The sequence below is a fragment of the Cottoperca gobio genome, chromosome 17 (genome assembly GCF_900634415.1).
Source record: "Cottoperca gobio chromosome 17, fCotGob3.1, whole genome shotgun sequence".
Classification (NCBI taxonomy): Eukaryota; Metazoa; Chordata; class Actinopteri; order Perciformes; family Bovichtidae; genus Cottoperca; species Cottoperca gobio.
Genome location: NC_041371.1, coordinates 1,175,587 through 1,190,586, shown reverse-complemented (window position 1 = coordinate 1,190,586; position 15,000 = coordinate 1,175,587). Strand labels below are relative to the sequence as shown.

The 15,000-nt window shown below is 42.3% G+C and overlaps 1 protein-coding gene across 3 annotated transcripts in view; it reads left to right on the top strand.

Moving 5' to 3' along the window:
* efr3a (EFR3 homolog A (S. cerevisiae)) overlaps nucleotides 1–15,000 on the top strand; it is a 99,137-nt gene that overhangs the window by 62,745 nt on the left and 21,392 nt on the right. For all 3 annotated transcript variants that reach the window (XM_029453105.1, XM_029453106.1, XM_029453104.1), the window contains 5 exons: nucleotides 1,946–2,086; nucleotides 9,890–9,968; nucleotides 11,164–11,299; nucleotides 14,561–14,728; nucleotides 14,916–15,000. The exon at nucleotides 14,916–15,000 is cut by the window's right edge and continues 30 nt beyond it. In XM_029453105.1, coding sequence (XP_029308965.1) covers nucleotides 1,946–2,086; nucleotides 9,890–9,968; nucleotides 11,164–11,299; nucleotides 14,561–14,728; nucleotides 14,916–15,000 — 609 coding nt within the window. The remainder of the gene's footprint in view (nucleotides 1–1,945; nucleotides 2,087–9,889; nucleotides 9,969–11,163; nucleotides 11,300–14,560; nucleotides 14,729–14,915) is intronic.

Below are 15,000 nucleotides of genomic sequence, written 5' to 3'. Positions count from 1 at the left end.
AAACAGCGCCTCACTTTGACCCCAGAGACTGCGTTAGCTTCCCGTCTGCTAGCGTCAGTCGAGATGATTTGTTTTATAGTAACTACAACTTCTCCACGAAGCTTTAGTTCCCTCAAACAAAGAGAGAAACTCATTTTAGAAGACGAATAATCAGTTTTGTCAGTAAGTAAGAAGCTTTTTAGCAATACAGAGTTTACAAGCTTCAGATGCTGACACACCACAAGGTCCTTTAGTGGCAGTTCTGGAGCTTTTAATCGTATCACATGATCTTCTTCTGGGCCTCGTGCTGAGATTCTGATTCTTTCATTTTAGATGTTTTTATTTGTCCTTAATTTATTGCAACGCTGGATTCCTTTAGAGCAGGGATGGGCCACAACAAGTGTGTCCTCACTGCCAGAGGGCCACTTTGCACCCCCGACAGCACCATCCCTGCTTTAGAGGAGCGTAAGAGGAAGATCTTGATGTCCGTGTGTTGGACTGTGTGCACACCTCAATACTTTATCTCACGCTTTAAAGAACTTCAATGTTAGCCAAGATGTCAGCTGACATATTATATATATTTCTGATTGGCTGGCAGGTCGACGGCAGCAATACTTGAAACATTAACAGAAGCAACAATTAAAAGATTGATTAAATGTTTTTATTGACTATATTCAAAACAGAAATATAGACGTGTGTGAGACCAGATAACGACTTCAAACCTACTTATTGAAATGTACAATATTAATAATAACGCCTGTCTTTTGGCTGATGGCCAGATGTTTATATTACGTTGTGTGTGATAAATGTTGATTTGGGGTAAAATGTTTGTATTTGCTGCGTATTCTTTGCAGCGTGCAGCTCCTCATCTGCTTCAGTCCATCAGTGCTTATTAAGTCTCTATCGACTGTCCTCCCCCTCGCTGTCTTTCGTCCTCCGTTTTGGTGAAGCTTTCATCATTTGAGTCCACTTCTTGTTCAGACTCCCCTCCGCCATCTTTGTCTCTTACATCATATCAATCCAGCTCAATTCTGCTTTCTGGAATCTGAATTCTTCTTAAAGCAGCAGCGAACTCTTCTCTCCCCGTCTCATCGACTGCATGTAGAACTTTACTTCAGGATTTGAGCTTCCAAACACAAAGTGTAAAGCAAAGGTTTGAACTCTAATCTCCTTCCATCTAGTTTTATTTTCAGCTCACGTTTATTTTATTGGCAACAAAGATGTTTTATTGTAAACCATCAAAGATCTGTATTGACATATTGTTCCCAATAAAACTTAAAGTGGGCAGTGTTGCGATGCTTCTGCTGTTGTCTGCGACTGCAGAAGTTTTATTATATATTCAAACTTATTTTTGAAGAAAATAAAATCTGGAGTTCTTCAGGATACAAGAAAAACAAAGTGGCTGAAACAGAGTCTCCATCAGTCGACCTGCAGAAGGTCTCAGCTTCCAGCTTCTCTAATGTTCTCATGACAACATGCATGGCTTTATACGAGCCCCCCCACACACACACTATCTGATTTAGGCTGGTCGATCCTCTTTCCATTTGATTTCTCCGTTTTTCAGCTGCTCTGATTGATTTCTTTTCAGTCTCTCCTCCTTTAGTTCTTCATCTTTCACTCGTTGTGTCTCTGCATCGCTCACATCCTGAACGTTTCTCCCTCTAAATGTTATTGCACCCTGATCGCCCTCTTTCTTTAGATGCTTTGTGTGCGAAATGAAGAATTGATTCTTGGCTTGTAGTCTCACATTCAGACTCATTGAGCTTCTTGGAGATTTTATTTTCCCGTTAAATTTAATTAGAGATGCTTTCAGTCATTTAAACTTGATTTTATGATATTGTAAATATTCAGATGCACTATAATAGTATATTATAGCAGTTATTTCTTTGTCCTGCTGTTCACGAAATGATGCGTTTTTGAGTTTTTTGTGATAATAACATTTCTAACCCGTCTGCCTCTCTGACAGGGCGGGGCACCCCAGCACGCCCTCGGTGGTGGGTCAGGAGGGCGAGGAAAACCCGGCGGCGCTGGCGGAGAGCTGCTTCAGAGAGCTGCTGGGCAGAGCAGCCTACGGCAACATGAACAACGCAGTGCGACCCGTGTTGGTGTGAGTACCTGGACGTGTTTGTTTTAAATGTATCTTAAGTGACAAAATGTGACTCGTGATGCAACGACATGAAAGCAGATTTGATACAAACAACTTGTACTTTACATTACAGCTGGACAATTAATGTTTTATATAGGTTGTTTATTTAGCAGTGATGATGCACAATACATATATTGTTACAGATAAAGCTAAATATATAAGTCCATTTTCATCTGTAGTCTGTGGGTGGATGATAAAACACTTTGTAAAAAAACACAGATACAATAAAACAAAGAAAAATATTAAAAATAACAAGAAGAAATCATTCTTCAAAAAAAGATACATATATATTTTATTTTTATATATATTTTTTTATATATTTAATATATATAAATATTTAATATAACCACAAAGGTGCATTACATCACTCTGCATACCAGTTGGTATTTCTTCTTCATGTGTTGTGTGCTGTGGTGAGTTCAAGAGCTCCTCTCGTTCTGCCTGGTTGCTCAGCGCTCTCTCTTTGTTGATGAGGTAGATCCGTGTTTACTTCTCTTACAGCGTGACAAACCATTTATCAGTTCTTCCAGCTGCTGCTTTGATTACGTTTCTTTGCAGCTCTCTTATTTTGTCTTTAAGGTGTCTGTCTGCTTCTAACCTCGTGTGTTCATTTCCTGTTGGCTGGGACGGTATTCACACCACTTCTGGCATCTTTGTGTCTTTGTTTAGTTCAAATCTCTTTGTTTTCACCTAAACAAAGGAACCAAATCAGGGTTACCTTAAAACCACTGCAACCTTGATGTCACATTTACTTTCCAATAAAGGAAATGTGCACAAAGATTTACCTTCTTCTTTGTGCAGCGTTCTGATTAATCAGCAGCTTTATTACATGTTGGAGTCATGACACAGACAGTAGGAGAGGTGACAGGACAGTAAATAAACCAATTAAACACACACACACACACACACACACACACACAGCACACACACAGCACACAGAGGAAATTAAATGAGCTCTTTTATCACCGGGGCGGCTGCTGTGTGAACGTGTCCCAGCGTTGCCACCCAGTGACCGTCTCTTTAAATATCCTCGTCGCTGCTCCTATTGGCCGCTCTGGCCCGCCGCTCGGTACGCCCCCCCCCATGAATTGGACAATTACCGAGTGAACGGCCAAGCCCCGCTGAGATTTCCTCAGTCACAGTCTGTTTCTGCTCCGCTGAGCTGCTCTGAGTGCAGGCTTCACTTTGGTCCTTTTATCCTATTATTCTGTATTTTTAGCCTCTCTTGCAGTGCGGCTCCAGGGAGGGACATGTCCCCCGCTTAGTTAGTATGCTGCTCCAACAATTTGGACAAGTATCAGATGGATATAGCGGCAAAAATCAATTTTTCCAACACCTAGTTCCAAACTAAACAATTAAATTCCTTTTACCCAAAGATGGACTTTGAGATGTATGCTAACATTAGCCTTCATACACACGAACATGCTAAACGTTAGTACCTCTGGAAGGATCAGCGTCAATCACTTTATGTTTGTGCAGTTAGATACATATGAGCCCTGATGTCTCCATGTACAATCTGCACTTCTGTCCTCTCTGCTCTTTATGTTGCTTCTACAGAGTTATTATAATTCCCCTCGTAGATATCAGTACCAGCAGTAATATTCAGAGTGGAGAGGCAGAAGATGGTGTTGACATCATTGTCCTAGTTCATTACTATTCCTAATTATTGTTGAATTGCTGCTAAATGAATAATGTGTCAGTGTTATGAACAATGGATCCATTCCATCACCTTTAATGGTTATAAGTCAAAGTCATTCAAACATATCTAAATGCAAAAGCTTTTAGTTACGTGTCTATCACAAGGTGGATTAAGGTCCTGCTTCATCGTTGTTGTACACAGAATGGGACCATATGATCTTTTCATAGACTTTATACAATAGAAGCTCTTTCTGCAACAGGAGTCGATGGATTGTAATGAAATGATGAACAAACATTCATGGTCCCCAGATGATGAATCCTAATGACTTCAGTGATCCCTGAACTCTCCTGTAGCACCAGCAGGCTTAAGCCAAACATGATAAATACATGTTAAATAACACGATCGTACAATAAGCATCCATCGTTACATTACAGGTCATGTAGCTGACGCTTTTGTCCAAAGCAGCTTACAACAAGTGCAAAGAATCATGAGGATACAACTCCGAACAGTACATTCAAATAAGCCTAACTAATGTAGGTGCAAAACATATGATTATTATTAATTGTATTGGCCGAGGTGCAGCTGAAACAGTCTGTAGAAGGTGTGCAGACTTCCTGCTGACCTGACATCAATGAGGAGCTCGTTCCACCTTTTAAAGCAGGACCGCAAACAGGTTTTATTTGAGGGGGATCAGGGTCCCACTCGCAGCCAGCTGATTGGCCGATGCAGAGCCAGCATCAAACTAAAGGTACGGTAAATAAATTCCATTGGACCTTTCAGGCTCTTGACTGATACTCAGGGTAAATATTGAGTGCAACAGTAGAGTAAGCTTCAGTTCCTGTATCACTTACATTACAAACAATCAATAGTGAGGCGCCTGAAGGTCTGAGCCCTAACGGCCCCACAATTCACCCGATGTCTGTCAACAGAGTGATATAAAGTACAGTGAGAGGAAAGAAGGACATTCAAGCAATAAGAGAGATGGAGGAAGTTAAAAGGCTTTTGTTTTTGTAAAACGACCGTCGTTGGCTGTGCTCTTTATGTTCAGCTCCACCCAGTTCTGTGACGTTTAAGAAGTCTTGACATTGCGATTTGGAGACTCAAGTAGCACGCGCCCCGTATTCTGGTTGAAGTTAGCCTCGTTGTCAGACTCATGCAGCACTCGTCTATCACTCAAACTGAATTATTTGATGGTGTTTCTGTTTTAATTGATGGTAAATAGAGTTGCAGTCCTGCTGTCTGTGATTGTTGTCGCTGATTATTCTCTCAGCCTTCGCAGAAACCAAAGACTCTTTGATTTGATGGGATTTCATCCACTGATTGTGAGAAAATGTTGATAACTCTTTTGCTGAGTTTGACGTAACATTTCTTTGTGACAGTGCTTTCCAGTAACCATGTTCAAGGACTCTTTTTAAATGTAATATAAGCTTTCTGAACATTGTAGTCTTCACGTGACTCACCAGAGCTCTAGAGCTGCTGCTAGCTAATTCAATCAGGCAGAGTCTCTTAATGTGCCATTAACAATTAATTGCATAATATTGCTGCCACTCTTTGACATCTGTAAGGCCTCTTCAAGAACGGAGCCGCATTTAATCATTTTTCTAGCCTTCACTTTCCCTCATGTGTTTCATTGCTTCCTTTTTGCCTCAGATTATTATGTCGTTTAAAGATCAGCGTCTCTTCTTCACTTTCCTCTTTTCTCCTGAAAACGCACCTTGAGCTGACGTCACATTACGACAACAGGAGATACGTTTACATGCATAAGTTGTGTCATATAGAATATTGTTTTTACCCGTACATCTCTCCTTTTAAATACTTAGCATTTTCTTGGTATTAGCCGTTTCTTTCTTCACCTTCAGATGGAACTTGGGAGGTTTTCTTTTGCAATATGCTTATTGTCTTTCCGAGAGTGACATCACACTGTCATTGTTCACACATCCAGGCGAGCTGTTTCCCCCAGTCTTTATGCTAAGCTAGGCTAACAACGTCCTGACTCCAGCTCTGTACGTTACACACAGACCTGAGACCAGTCAGAGTTCAGAGTCGGACGTTACTTTGTCCTTTATTAGGAAACAGTTATTCATCTTTACGTCCGCCCCTCACTCTCGCCTTAAGGGAGTTTTTATTTGGAACAAACGTCCTCTCGGACTCAAGAAATACATTACACATTATTAATGCATATCGGCTGCATGACACTGTCATTGATGGTGTCGTATGTATTGTATTGAAGGTGGATCTCCTTCCTCTCTTATGTCTATTCCTGTCTGTCCAGCTGTCCTCTCTGTCTTTGCACCCAGGGTTTATTAAAGTGTCTCGGATGAAAAGCACTTTACCAGCGTAACAATCCACAGGACGGGGAAAGTTTTACATGATCGACTTTTATCTTCAGTCTGATTCCGAGAGCTGCACCTGGAGAAACTGTAACACATCTTCTTTTTATTGTTGTAACACCAACAGCTAACGACGGTGAGGTGACGTCACTGGATGACTGAGTGTTAATTGCTGCTTGCAGCCCTGCGTATGTATCAATACCAACGTTTGGGCAGCTGGCGTCGGCGTCTTGATACTGACGGGCAACACACCTTTTGTCGTCTGTATCAGACACATCGGGCTTTCTACTAACTCCTAACATTGTTAGATGCTCAGAGCTAAGGGTGGGAGGGAGGAGTGGTGCATATTGAGCTGCACAACACACGTACTTATTTTGATCTTTTTTCTAACGCTATCCAAGTGGATTTGTTGCCTAAACCTAACCGCTACCGTTTCATCACGCTAACCACATGTTACAGCGTTAACCACGCACAAGCCTTCTTCTTCTGCGTATACAATATGAGGAGTAGAGATGAGATCACGTTCTCAGGTCTGAGACGATCCAACAATCCTTTGTTTTACCCAGAGACACCTCCTGTCTTCTCTGTTGATACCCAGTCATGGATCTTCTCAAGTCTGACACCCAACACACACACACACACACACACACACACACACACACACACACACACACACACACGAGTCACACTGGCCAATGAGTCATTGGCATCATGCGTCCCCTGTGACCACATGCGCTGCTCTGAATTCCGTTGTATTAATGTATTTGTAGTGAGCGGTGATGAAGACTCTGCTGAGTAAACCAGACGGTTCACTAAGTGCCGATGTGTCTTGAGTTTGAGTGCAGCGGAAGAGAAGCTGTTGCCTGATGGAGGGGGATTCTGAAGTGACACCAGGTTTTATTCACCTCATTCAAATTCCCTTTGTATGCTTCTGAATATTTTAATTAATGTGCTCAATGTGCTCAGGACCAACCTGTATGTGGTCTGCTTCCTGCATTGTCTTTTTATAGTTTGTTAACACCAGGAGAAAAGGAACTGCAATAGTAATGGCATATTCTCAATAAAATAAACATTAATAAATAGCACAAATGTCAGTAATGCTCCATCATTGCGCCTACATTGTAGCAGGGCTCGAGCACTTCGACAATGTGCTTTAACCGCTCTTGTCTATGATGGCGTGTGGTCAAATATACACAGCGATAAACACTAGAGCAGTATTTACTGGCACGGTCTGGATCTGTGGGACGCTGCCTCAGTCTGTTTCATGCCGTTTGAGTCACATCCACAGATAGACCCGACTTCAGTTGAACAATGTCAAGTAACAGTTTGACACAAATCGTTGTACTTGACTAACCGGGTTTAGCCAACTGGTATGCTGAAGCTGATGGATAACTAGTGCACTGCCAAACCTACTGGGTAAAACTTACGTTCACGAAGTTCTGTTCCGCGTGTTCGGGTCACAGTGCGTACCAACAGGATGTCTCATACTGAACCGTACGTCCTGAACCAACCGGACGATCACGCGTTGTGGTCCAGCCCTGACGCACATCTACTGAAGGACTTTCAGGTGTAGCTCTTCTGTAAACGTACTCTATATGATTTCCACAAAGCGTGTATGGCCTGCCACACTGAACACAGTAAATACATAAGCGACTAATGAGGCTTTATGCAGATGCAGCTGATGGTACGAGAGCAGTTCTGAATACTTTCATCACTGCAGTCCAGTCTAACTCAGTTTCCTCTCCATTAAACAGCCACTTTGCTTCTCATCTGTCTGTCTGTGTATAAAACAAGTTCTCTTCCTGCAGTGCTCCTGCAGGGAGGAGTAGGAGGAAGGGGAAGCGTCTTCAGTCTATAAATAGCAGGGATTGGGGTTAACGGGGGGAGGAGGGTTTTGGGGGTTTGGATTGACGTCATGTTGGTGATTCTCATACAAGCAGCTTCAATCCTCTTTATCACTGTCCTCTGCTTTCTCCTTCCTTTCCCCTTGTTCTCTTCTTCTTCTTCTTCTTCTTCTTCTATCTTTCTTTCACCAACACCAGTTTTGTTCATGTCCGTCCTGACAGAATGTGTGAAATGTCTGCACATTTTTTAGTCTGTATCATCATGCATGGATTACTGAACCAATGTGTGGGCCTTGTTCGCATGTAGGAGGGGTGCAGAGCCTTTAACATGTCTGTGCCGAGCGGCAACCTCTGGTTCTGAAAAGTGAAGTCATACCCTTAAATACCAGGGTTTTAAGTTTTGAAGCTTTTCTGTGTATCGTAAATATCAATATGTTGCCTTTTTTGATACCTGTGATGTATAAAAGTTTAAGCTAATTTTCCATATAAAACCATCAACTAGCTGCTGACTTGAAGCCGCCTCCATTAAAACAGAAAGATCAGTTTAATAAAACAATCTTGAAGAAAGGTGGAGGAGCTGGTGCCACACGTACAGAGTGTTGGAAGAGGAAACGTTGTGAACGAGGCCGACCTCAGGTCAGTGTCAGCCTCTGGTCAGAGCTTTAATGCTGCAGACAGGAATGAAGTGTTGCTGGTTGCGTTGATGAAAGGCGTCTAAAAGCTCCTCGAGGTCAGAGAAGCAGGAACATGAGATGGATGTTGGAAACATCCCCGAGAGGTTTTATACAAACGAAGAAAAGCAATAATGTTCACGTCCTGGAAGAATGGAGTAGAAACATTGGTCATGGTGTGTAGAAGTACGAACCCATCGACCTGCTCGTCTGGTGGCTTCTCTTCCTCAAAGCTCACACTCATCTTTGACCTCGTGTACATCTCAAATCTGTGGCTTCAGCTCGCAGGTCACGTTCAGGTCCATGGGCTGACTTTCCCTTTCTGCCCTTTTGCTAAGATCAGTGGTGGTCTCAGCTTTTCTCTGCATTTATTTTGAGCTTTTTGTGTATCTAATCCTCCTCTGCATTATCGAATTATATCTGTCTTTATCTCGGTCTGCTGTTAACTGTTTAACATCTTGGCCACATGATTATGGCTTAAAGATAATTTTACTCAACATCAAATCTTATTTCGTTCTGGAACAACGATTCATTTGGAATTAAAACTCTAGACAATTCTTAATCCAACAAATACTACAACTGGAGAACAAAATACTACGACTAGAGCGAGACCGATCCATGGTCCGGGCTGATGTATCGACTAATGTTGACTCATTGTAGATATTGATTTGTAGGGACAAGAAATGGCAGTTTAGAAAAATGTATTTATTTAGAAAAATTGTAAAATGTCTCAGTACAAAGATATGTTAACTTCATTGAACTACATTAATACTATGTGTTTATGCAAAACAAATGATTATCAGATAAGATAAATCCACTATTGCTCATGATATAGTTTACTGTTTATTTGAGGTCTGACAACATTCACTGTATTTACAGTTCCAGACATGATGCTGCACTCAGTCGGATCTTTCAATTTCATTTGCTTAGTTCGGATTCACCAAAAACAAACAATAACACCAACTGACAGCTGTGGACTGTGTAAAATCACTGTTTCTATGGATTGTGGTGGCTTTGTCCTGTCTGCCGGCGAGGTAAAGCAGTGAAAACCTTCTTAATATACACTAGAGTACACTTGAAACTGCAGGTACTTCCTGTCTGTTTCTCCAAACTGGGGGTGTGCTGACCGCCATCTACTGGAGAAGTTCCTCATACAACCATACAACCAAACAAACCAAACAACAACATCGACTGTTGGTTGGACTGAAACAGGACGTTGTTTATTCATCCATCGTTTTATTAGCTGAGAATATTAATGGTGTTGTTTCTTCTGTCTTCAGTCACCTGGACAACCACCACCTGTGGGACCCCAATGAGTTTGCTGTTTCCTGCTTCAGAATCATCATGTACTCCATCCAGGTACACACATGTTGGGACGAAGTTACAGCCGATATGTGCTCTGAATTTCTTGGTCTTAAGTTGTGAAGTACTATCTCAGCATTGCTTTAAAGGCATTTTTTACATTGGAGTACTCGGTGTATTGTTATCCTCGCCCTCGTCTTTGTCTTGGATCTCGCTCCAGCACCTGTCAATCATCTTGACGAGCTGTCATCCAGCCTTAGGCTTGAAGTCAGCGGCGTCCCTGAAGCCTCCACAGGCAGATGGAGAACACGCTGATCACTGTGTTCCTCACATTCCTTCTGTTTTTTATATTCCTGCTCAACTCCATTGTTACTGTTTCTGATTTGCTTCTTGGGTTTTGTTTTTGTTCTGAATTCTGGTTCTCAGGTGGTCCTTCATCCAGGCTGCGTAGCGTCAGTCCTGCCTCTTTCATTGGGGTGACTCTAACCCCAAACATGGCTCCTTACTTTTCATTTCCCAGGCTTGTTGTGGGGTTGGTACATGTCTTAACAATAGTTCTATCTCATGGATAGAACTGGATGGAAATGCCATCCATACTGAGTCTGATCTTAGGGGAAATTGAAACTTCAAATATACCAAGAAAAATATACCATAAAAAATAAAAAACGACTCTGCTTTCTCATTCCGAATGAGTTTTTTACTTAATGTGGAAACACATGGTCTTCTTCAGGTAAACCTGCAAAGAATGTATTCATGTGTTCATCTCTTGGAAATTGTATTTGATTAGTCATTAGATATTCAACATTTCTTCTTTGAATGCTCTGATAAATCATCTTCAGAATCAGCTTCTTTCTATGTGTCAAACAAATCTGCCCAAGTTTGAACAATTCTGAGATCTTCTTACTGGTTTGAAATGGACGGGGCTAAGATGGAAAAGTAATGTCACGTGCTGTCAAATACGTTTTCCAATATCCATCTACACTCTCTGTCTCACTCACACTCACAAATAGCCCGGACCTCCAACACGCTGGTGCAACATTCTTGCTGTATCCTCATTATTGTCGCTGGAGCTGACGGACGATGTATTGGAGTTCTGGTTCCTTCCCAGTTCAAATATTTGCATATAATTAACATAACATTTACTTTCTGATTTTGAGCAGCTGACAATGTGGGCAATCATATGTCAGCTCTAATCAAACATGATTAGTGTGGACGCATCTTAAGTCCCCTTTGTCTCTCTGTCATCGTTCAGGCTCAACACTCTCACCACGTCATTCAGCAGGTTCTGAATCACCTGGACACCAACAACAAGAACACGCCACGGGTCAGAGCCGGCATCGTCCAGGTCCTCCTAGAGACGGTGGCCATCGCAGCCAAAGGCTCAGTGGGTGAGTTAGAGGACCGTACTGGTTCTCACTGCTGGACCCGTTACTCAGGAGGAAAGAACTAAATATCAGTCTCACTTTTTACTTTAGTTTTTTTCCTAAGATTATTTTTTGGCCATTTTATGCCTTTATTTGAAAGTGATAGTGGAGAGAGACAGGACATGCGGAGAAAAGAGAAGGTGAATGACACGCAATAAACGTCCAGCCAGCCGGGAATTAATCTTTCTGCTCAGGGTATTTGTGCCCATGTTGTACGCCCACATGTCTAATCTTCTGTCCAAAAAGGTAAATCTAATTGATCTGTGGACAGAAAATTAATCTCCAACAATGTTGGTGTTTAGGTTCAATTTGCACACTTTTATCAAACACAACAGAATATCTAGCAACGTCGTCATCACAGGTCCCAGGTGTGTTACCTAAATCTGTGAGACGGACCTCTTATTCACCTGACCATCAACTTACATCAGTATCTCAATGTGACAAAAAAACTAAAGGACATGAACAGGAAGTAAAAACAAGGTGTTGCTGTGTATTTATCTCACCATTACCACCATCTTTTGAGATGAGAAGAATAAATAAATATTCTTCCATCCAGTTATTTTCTGCTTCCCCATCCTAGTCCAGCCTTCCCTCTCCCCAACGCTTTCCAGCTCCTCCTGGGAGAACTGGGCCATGTCAGAAGAGATGCATAATGTCTTCAAAGTGTATCCCCGGAAAACCTCCAAAGGAAGGCGCCCAGGGGAATAAGCCTTTTTTAGACACTTGACCCGACTCGACTGGGAGCAAGGATCACCTCTAAGGGTGTCGCCCTCTCTGGTACCTGTCTGCTGCCATAGGAGACTTCTGGCACAGACAACCTTCTGATCTGTGGCTTTGAACATGGTCCACTTGGATCCTATGTCCCCAACCTCCCCCATAAGAAATTCTTCACCCACCTCTCACCCTGTGCAACTCTTGAAAAGAAGAGCCTTTCTCCAGGAGTTTGGTACCAGACCAAGTGCTATGTGTTGAAGTGAGCCCAACTATATCTGCTCCACTTCCCTCTGCTAGTTCTTTCCCTGCTAGAGAGGTGACGTCCCACATCCCTAGAACCAGTCTGCGATTCTGGTGGTCAGAACGCCTAGGTCCCCGCCTTTGCCTGCCACCCAGCTGCAACCAACCGATCCAATGCCTGCCCACAGGTGGGGCCACAGGGCGGCGGCTCCATGTAGTTCTGTCAGGCTGTGCCCAAATGGATAAAGGGCCGGCCACCAAAGCTTCCCTCCCAGTTGTAGCTCCAGGGGGGGAGCCTGGTTTCCCTGTTGCAGCGAGGTGTGGGGTGACTCATGTGGAGTCTGTGAATCGGAGTCTGACTCCTTAACTGGGACAAATATCCCCTGAAAGACGCTACCATGAGCTAATGCACCGAAAACAAAGCTCCCAGGGCGCCACAAACCCACCACCATAAGGTGTTGATGCTCAGAGAACAATCACTGAAAGAAAATGTTTTTAAATGGGCTACATCATTTTAATTCAGTGTTAAATAAAGGTGACACCTTCCACTTGGGTTATTATTTGTTTTATTAGTTTTTTCTTAATTAATTAGAGGACACAATTAAACAACTTCATGAATTTAGATTATTTTTCTTTAATTCCTCCAACCTGTGTTTTACTCTTATTGGAACAAATGAACCACCTTCCTTCTGGACAGGAATGATTCAAGAGTCCAAAAGATGTGATGGGTTCTCCTTTGAAAGTGAAATCACGATGCCTCCCAATCTGTGGCTCGGTACAGTATGACTGTGTGCTTACATCTAAAGTGAATGTGTAGAGCAGTTTCCCCCACACACCTGCCATCAACAAGCATCCTGGGTAATCATCGCGTGTCCGTATTTATTAACATACAACACACAAGTGTAAAAATACAATAAACTGATAGAATTACCCAGAATGCTACACTTCATTTGCTACAAAATGTACACATAATCCAAATATACCTTTATTAACCAGGATCATCTCCTGTCTTGAGATTTAGTTTTTTCAAGAGAGTCCTGGCCAATAGTGCAGCACACAGATAGTATATGAAGTATACATGTCAACAAGAGGAATCTGAGTGTTCAGACCGATATGTTTACACTTGGAAGTAAATGAAGTTGAGGTGTAAATTATGTGAGCGGAAGAGACCAGCTCCATCAGATTGATATTGATATGAGATGCATGTTAATGTTAACATCTGTTTATAGCAGCAGATCTTATTTTACATACTTTAACGGCCCTGAAACAACTTACAGGGTCAGTTTACCCAAAACACAAGCACTTTTCCGGAGAAGTCAGTCCACCACAAATCCACTTTCATTTGGTTGAACTGACCCTTTAATTTAGTTCTTTTGTCGATATATTTAAAGACGCATGAAGAAGAACAAGTATTATAATCACCTTTAAAACATACGATCCAGTGCAGTACAAAGTACAGCTGTTTCAGTGTTTCTCATCCACGCAGAGCAGTGAACATGTGGGGACGTTTGTGATGCTGTGTGTTGGTGCTGTAGAATAACGAGATGTTTCCTCACTAGATCCTGTGTTAGAGGAACTTTTAATCCTTTGTGCTACGTTACAGATGAGAACGTGGATCAGTTTGATGTGTGTGTCCAGTAGAGATGTGTGTGTGTGTGTAGCTTAGCTTAGCACAAAGACGTTTATTTATTTTACTCTAAATGTGGATGAGAGCTACATGTTTTAACCACGAGGGATGATTTAACCCTCTCTGAGAAGTGTTGTGGTGTTAGCACAGGTTACATATTCGTAGATAGAGCTGCATTTTACTTTGACTAATATTTTGTAATAGATCTTCTTTTTAGTAATGTCAGATGTCTATAAAAAAAATGTTTCTATGTTTCTGAAGAGTGTGTTCAGTTCATTGTGCCGAAGGCGGGAAGCGTGAGTGAGTGATTCAGCACGGACTGTCATAATCTGAGGTGTTGCTTTTTGTGACAGAGTGAATCAGAACAACAGAACAGATCTGTCAGGGAGGACTGCATACTTCTGTTCTGACTTTTAATAAAGCATAACATCATTTATGTGCAGCCAAACACTCATCAGAGTTTCCAAAGATACTCAATGTGCCAGGTTGAGTTTTCTGTTAAAATGTGTTTAATATGAAGCACAAGACGAGCTGATCCACACGGTGCATTACTGTGTGGAATGAGGATTCAAACCTTAAAGCTGCTTCAGTCCAAGTCAAAGATGTTAACGTGTGTGTGTGTGTGTGTGTGTGTGTGTGTGTAGGTCCCACAGTGCTGGAGGTGTTCAACACTCTGCTCAAACACCTGAGGATCAGCGTGGACTTTGAGCTTGGTGAGAGCTTGAGGAGAAACTCGAGCACCAGCGTGTCGTCCAGCCGCAGCAAAGAGAGCGAAGAGAGGATCGTCCAGAACGCCATCATCCAGACGATCGGTACCGCCGGCTTTTTAACTTCAGACTGTCAAGTGTGTCCTAAAGATAACAGTCATTGTTTGACGTGATCACAAACAAAACATACAATTTTTCTTCTGTGCTAAAATGCTTTTGTGTGGTCGTAAAGATTTCAAATCTCCTGAACATGTGTGCAAGTGCTGACTCATCGTCTCGTCTCTCCTGCCAGGCTTTTTTGGTGGAAACTTGCCAGACTACCAGCGCGCTGAAGTCATGATGTTCATCATGGGCAAAGTGCCAGTGTACGGGACCCC